Source organism: Polyodon spathula, chromosome 3 (assembly GCF_017654505.1).
Source record: "Polyodon spathula isolate WHYD16114869_AA chromosome 3, ASM1765450v1, whole genome shotgun sequence".
NCBI classification, from domain to species: Eukaryota; Metazoa; Chordata; class Actinopteri; order Acipenseriformes; family Polyodontidae; genus Polyodon; species Polyodon spathula.
Window position 1 is genome coordinate 47,658,216 of NC_054536.1, and position 7,141 is coordinate 47,665,356.

A 7,141-nucleotide genomic window follows, 5' to 3' on the forward strand; every position below is an offset into this window, starting at 1 on the left:
TTGGAGAAGGAATCTATGAAAAAGACCTAGGAGTTTTTGTTGACTCAGAAATGTCTTCATCTAGGCAATGTGGGGAAGCTATAAAAAAGGCTAACAAGATGCTCGGATACATTGTGAAAAGTGTTGAATTTAAATCAAGGGAAGTAATGTTAAAACTGTACAATGCACTTGTAAGACCTCATCTTGAATATTGTGTGCAGTTCTGGTCACCTCGCTATAAAAAAGATATTGCTGCTCTAGAAAGAGTGCAAAGAAGAGCGACCAGAATTATTCCGGGCTTAAAAGGCATGTCATATGCAGACAGGCTAAAAGAATTGAATCTGTTCAGTCTTGAACAAAGAAGACTACGTGGCGACCTAATTCAAGCATTCAAAATTCTAAAAGGTATTGACAGTGTCGACCCAAGGGACTTTTTCAGCCTGAAAAAAGAAACAAGGACCAGGGGTCACAAATGGAGTTTAGAAAAAGGGGCATTCAGAACAGAAAATAGGAGACACTTTTTTACACAGAGAATTGTGAGGGTCTGGAATCAACTCCCCAGTAATGTTGTTGAAGCTGACACCCTGGGATCCTTCAAGAAGCTGCTTGATGAGATTTTGGGATCAATAAGCTACTAACAACCAAACGAGCAAGATGGGCCGAATGGCCTCCTCTCGTTTGTAAACTTTCTTATGTTCTTATGTTCTTAAATTATATAGTCATGCATATTAAACCTACTACCTGTATTCTTGATCCTAGCAACTAAACTATTGAAAGAAATATTTTGTTCTCTTAATATATTGTATAGTCTATCTATATTCTAAATTTTATTAATGGTTCACTTTCTTCTGGGCTAGTTCCATCAGCTCTTAAGGTAGCTGTCATAAAGCCAACGATCAAGAAACATAACTTGGAGCCAACAATTCTACATAATTATAGGCCTATTTCAAACATGGAGTAAATTTCAATTTTTATGCAGATGACACCCAGCCAGCATTCCCTCTAAGGCTATAATGTGCACATTTTTTGCAGTAACTGGCAACAACCTTTGCACTCAGTTCACTAACTTTCACAAGTTATTATAATAAACCTCAACCGAGACTCTATGCTCTTGAGGTAAACCTATTATTTTGGGACCATTCTTACAAAGCATTAACATAAGCATATCTATGTCTGTCTTGCACCTGATTCTCTGATTTCCCTCTGTAAAAATGCATGTCACATTAGTGCAGAGATAGCTCGAGCACCAGAGAATCTACGGGGGGGGGGGGGGTCGAAGCAGGCACCTGGTGATTCTGCCTATAGAGTGCTGCTCGTAAACTTCAGTTATTAACTCGTCGTATAACTGAACACTAAAATCAGTGAAGCACAAACATCCTGCATTATTTAGAAGTATAAATACTCTGGTAAACATAAATATAAATCACAATACTCACACTTTGACGGTTTTTGTTCTAGTTACCTTTTTAAAAAAACGACCATTTCAGAAATCAACTCAAGCGTTTTGAAACTGCTAAAAATGTAATCAGCACATTAGTTGAAAATACACATTTAAGTGTATAGTGATTGAATAAGACACACCATGCCCATTATTTTTTCATCACGACTTAACTCCATGTCTCTGCTGAAACGCAACATGGCGGCTGCACCAACGAAGAAAAAAAAAACAATGTTTCAATAAGACAGACCTAAAAGCAGTCTGATTATCTATATGAGGATGGTGCGATAGTATTCTTAGTTTTGCTGTAATTCGCGTGATTGACTTGTACACAATACCATTAAATATCATAATGCCAGCCGTAAACATGCAGAGAATAAGAAAACAAATAAGACAGGAGCAACAATGGCAAAACACTGCATTCTATCCTGAAAAACTAAGACCTAAGGTACTGCACTTAAGGCAGAGCTTTCCCAAAGTAAGCTAAATTAATTGCATATCTCATTAGTGTTTAATTTCTTTCCACACTGCCTGCCTTTAATGAAGCTATAATTAGCAATTTTAAGCCATGGCCATTTCTTAATTGAATTATATATTCTGACGACGAAGAAATGAGCTCAAAACTATTTTTGTAGCTATACAATCATTAAAGGAAATTGATCACTTTACTGTGTAAAGGATCTAGTCACTGCACTACACACAATTTCATAAAAAACATTGTCAGGAGACACGCCTCTTTAAATCTTGCAAATAACACTGCAGAATTAGGAAAGAAAAAATTGAGAGGATTAATTATGTGTTTATATTAAAAGGGGCACTACTTAAATTACGATCTTGTAATACATGGCAGTCAACATGCCGTTATCAGCGTTTCATATTTTATCCTGGTTATTATTATTATAATGCCAGTAAAATGCTAAACTTAATGTGTGGAGTACTGTACATAGGGTTACTCTCACATGACATTGCTAGACTGTTACTAAACTGTTTCATATTTATTATGCTTCCAAGCCAAAGGCTGGGAAGCCTATTAAAGTTTTTTTTTATTTTTATTTATTTTTATTTTTTTTTTCTTCCCAAAACTTTAAACTTCTGCTGTTTCGAAGCTGTATGACTGATCAGGTTCTGACTTGACAGGTAACAAGCTGGATACATTGGCTGTCAGATGATGAAAAACTTTGCTGCTGCGTCCTTGCAATTGGCGCTGTGACGCATTTTCCGATAAAACCTTTCTAAGTTTTGTAATATCCCCACTTTTTTATTAAAAAACATGGATGCAGCGAGCAAAATAACAATTTCACGAGTGCTATATTTACATATATTAAAGTATAAATCCATACTGAAATACACCAGACATGAAAAAGTATTTTTATTTATTTTTTTGTCCAATATTTCATTCAAAAGGTGGCCTTTTTGGAGAGCTTCGGGTGCCCGAAATGTATCCATGATGAGTATGCATGACAAATACTCTCAATTCATATGCCACAACTGTCAGGCACATTGCTGTCACATAACTGTGTGTTTATGAAGGAGAATGTTGCTATTGAGACTTTTTGTAACTTGAATTTTCAGTACCTGACTATTTTTTTTTACTCACTTGCTTGAAAGTATGTTAATGTCAAGAGCAAAATAATGAGATTTTTTTCAAAATAAACTGTTTACTTCAAATCAAATATTTTCTTTTTCAAACAAAGAATAAAACTGAATAAAAACCTAATAACACCACAAACTGTACAAAATGAACAAATTAACTATTTACATCCCTAAAGTGCTCAATGTAATAATAATAATAATAATAAATGTAGTGTGGATCAATTATACTTAAAAATCCTATCGAGGATCCAATCCATCTTCAAATGCTGCTTCAGACATTGAATCAGCGTTCTCCAACACAGAAAGTTGATCATTTTCAACGTTACTTTCACTCCTATCCATCTCCTCCAAAACTTCTAAAAGACTGAATCGACTTTTTTGGGGATGCTTTGGAACACTGCTTGACATTTTGTTCTATTTACAAATTTTACGATTTGAAAAATGATCAGAAAATGGCAAGAAACTTTAATCCGCAGTGCGTAACGCTGCGTTCTCCTTGCAATGTTTATTTCAAGAGAGAAATAGAAATGAACATTGCTAAGGGGGCTAAAACCAATTCCAAAATGTTTTTCCAATATTACAACAGCAAGAGAACATTCAAGAGAAGGTTAAATGTCTAAGAGATACAAATGGCAAAATCGTAGATGAAGAAAAAAATAGCAAATATATTAAATGATTACTTTTCACAAGTTTTTGCAAAGGAGGATACGGACAACATGCCCCACATGTCATCCAGTTCCTATCCAGTTTTAAATAACTTTAGCATAACCGAGGCAGAAGTGTTAAAGGGACTAGGAGCTCTTAAAATAAACAAATCCCCTGGGCCGGATGAGATCCTCCCAATAGTACTCAAAGAAATGAAAGAAGTAATTTACAAACCGCTAACCAAGATCATGCAGCAGTCTCTTGACACAGGGGTGGTACCGACAGACTGGAAAATTGCAAACGTAATACCCATCCACAAAAAGGGAAAAACTGAACCAGGTAACTACAGACCAGTAAGCCTGACTTCTATTATAAGCAAACTTATGGAAACTATAATAAGATCCAAAATGGAAAATTACCTATTTGGTAACAGGGTACTGGGAGACAGTCAACATGGTTTTAGGAAAGGGAGATCGTGTCTAACTAACTTGCTTGATTTTTTTGAGGATGCAACATCGATAATGGATAATTGCAAAGCATATGACATGGTTTATTTAGATTTCCAGAAAGCTTTTGACAAAGTCCAGCACAAAAGATTAATTCTGAATTTGGAGAAGGAATCTATGAAAAAGACCTAGGAGTTTTTGTTGACTCAGAAATGTCTTCATCTAGACAATGTGGGGAAGCTATAAAAAAGGCTAACAAGATGCTCGGATACATTGTGAAAAGTGTTGAATTTAAATCAAGGGAAGCAATGTTAAAACCGTACAATGCACTAGTAAGACCTCATCTTGAATATTGTGTTCAGTTCTGGTCACCTCGCTATAAAAAAGATATTGCTGCTCTAGAAAGAGTGCAAAGAAGAGCGACCAGAATTATTCCGGGCTTAAAAGGCATGTCATATGCAGACAAGCTAAAATAATTGAATCTGTTCAGTATTGACAATGTCGACCCAAGGGACTTTTTTGAACTGAAAAAAGAAACAAGGACCAGGGGTCACAAATGGAGATGGAGGGCATTCAGAACAGAAAATAGGAGGCATTTTTTTACACAGAGAATTGTGAGGGTCTGGAATCAACTCCCCAGTAATGTTGTTGAAGCTGACACCCTGGGATCCTTCAAGAAGCTGCTTGATGAGATTCTGGGATCAATAAGCTACTAACAACCAAACGAGCAAGATGAGCTGAATGGCCTCCTCTCGTTTGTAAACTTTCTTATGTTCTTATGTTCTAATACGGGTCATTGTGTTTACATCGATTACTCTTCAATGGATTAGGCTACAAACAAAGTCAAGGTATGAATGGACAGCTTGTGACCTCCCCTATAACATAATCAGGAAGATTTCAACATCAACAGATAGTTGTAAGGCAACAGCAGCCAAATGCAGAGCTAGTCGATCAGAGTTATTTTTTAACCATGAGGTACATTGAGAAGGGGATCTCTCAGCGGTGAAATGGCGAATTCGGAAAATTCCTTCTCTGTTTGACAGTAGGAAAACAATGTTTTTGATATTGAGTCAGCTTTTGTTGCTCTTGCTATTGAAATAATATTACAGCTGATTATGATATGTAATGTGTAACTGCAGTACCATGTTCCACCCGCAGGACAAGGTGGTGTAAGAAGTTAAGGAAGACAGATACGGCAATCATTTATATTGAACATATATAGGAAGTCATACGTGCTCTATAAAAAAAAAATCACCCATAAACTTTGACCTCTAAGGTTCAAAACAAACAAACTGGCCTATAGCTCCTCAGCTGTATCTAACACAGCTCAGTGCACTTAAACTTCACCGTAAGATTATGCTCTGTACACCCCATTAACTAATTACAGGAAACGTAGCGAGCTGTATAAGCGATTATGTGCCATGACTGAACCATGTTTTCTTTGAAAGCCTTTATAGTTGTTAGCAACTCTAGTTGTTATTGTAAATGCCAGCAAAGTTAAACGGTTCTTTAAAAACACCTTTATTTGCAGAATGAACTACTGTGTTAGTGGAAGACTGTAAGACTCTCAACTGTGCTGGACATTTGGTTTTCTGAACTGTTGTAATATGATTCTTACTTTTTCCTGTTTATTTTATTGCAAGCAATGAGCCAAGTTATGTCTATAAACATTCTGACAGGTCTGAAGTGTCTTCAGGTGCGTTACTTACTATTACAGCAACAAGAGGCTGATTGAAAAAAAAAGAAAAGAATTGTGGTAATATTTATAAAATACTTATTTTAACTACCAACATTCTATTTATGGTCAAATGCCATATTTATTAATACATTGATAAAAAGTGGGAACAAATGCAATTAGCTCGGCAAGTTTCTCAGTATGTAAAAAGCTTAGAGGGAACGCTGTCCAGGTAGCGACGTGCTGCGTTGACCACGTAAATACCACCACATTACTGAAAAAAAAAACAGCTTGAGCTAGTTCATAAAATTCGCTGTAAAAGTATTCCCATTGCATTTGTACACATCATTTTTATCTATTTTGTTTCAGTTTTTTCGCTGGAATGAAGAAACAAAATATCGCCTGTTCCAGTCAGTTGTCGAGCTTTTTTATACGCATGAGTTTTTGCTCATAAACAAAGTTTTACGGAAACATAGCGAAGATAACATTAGGGAAATGTTATTTCTAGAAATGTGGTGCTTGCACGTATCAGACTACTGTTTGTTAAAACTGGTGCTGTTGTGTCACGTAAAATTCAATTCAAATTAGAAAACATGACAATTTCTTAAGTGTTTCTGTATCTTTAAATGTTTATTGGGGAAAGTATTTCATATTATTAGTTGCTCGGTTCAAAACAAGATGTGACTAATAAATATCGTTTTTTTTTTTTTTTAAATCAAAATCCAATGTGGCTCTTGCAATTCATAATAAATGCTCATTTTTATCCCAAATAGTCTGTGCTTCACGTCTTACCAACGTGAACTTGCTATGATCACAGTACTCAGACAGGCCTTTTAGCCCGGTGCGCGCTCCTGTAGCAGATAATGGCTCAACTTCTAAGTAGAACGCCGATAGCAATTCAAACATGTATACAGAAGAAAACAACAGACACTTACCATGTAAAGACTCGACCACTGACCCACAGAATCCATATCCTTAAACTCCTGGTCCATTATTATTTAACAAAAATATTAAATTCAACGTTTACGTCTAACCCTAACCCTCAGTTTCCATTCACCAAAGCGGAAAGAAAAAAACGGAATCTCTGTGTGCTGACATCAGCAGTTAGACAAGCGCATGCGTGCTCACAATTTCCTGACTACAACCAAAGATTATTCAGATGACACGGTTCTGATGTGCGCATGCCCAGTTAGCCGGATATGATGAAACGATGGTATAAGGTAGAGTAAATAGAGTACTGAGTAAATGTGGTAGACCTAAAGTAAGCTTTACTTTTTTACATTAACGTTAGGTTTAATGTAAGTAATGTCTCATACCACATATATGTCTAACTTTATGAATAAGTGTAACGTAGATCTACTTCAT

General features: G+C 36.0%; 1 protein-coding gene across 3 annotated transcripts in view; it reads right to left on the reverse strand.

The window, feature by feature from the left end:
- The window catches only part of ptpn2b (protein tyrosine phosphatase non-receptor type 2b), a 129,094-nt gene extending 122,222 nt beyond the window's left edge, over positions 1-6,872 (reverse strand). For all 3 annotated transcript variants that reach the window (XM_041245334.1, XM_041245333.1, XM_041245332.1), the window contains exon 1: positions 6,712-6,872. In XM_041245334.1, the coding sequence (XP_041101268.1) occupies positions 6,712-6,768 (57 nt within the window). In that variant the 5' untranslated portion in view covers positions 6,769-6,872. The remainder of the gene's footprint in view (positions 1-6,711) is intronic.
- Positions 6,873-7,141: the final 269 nt, after the last annotated feature.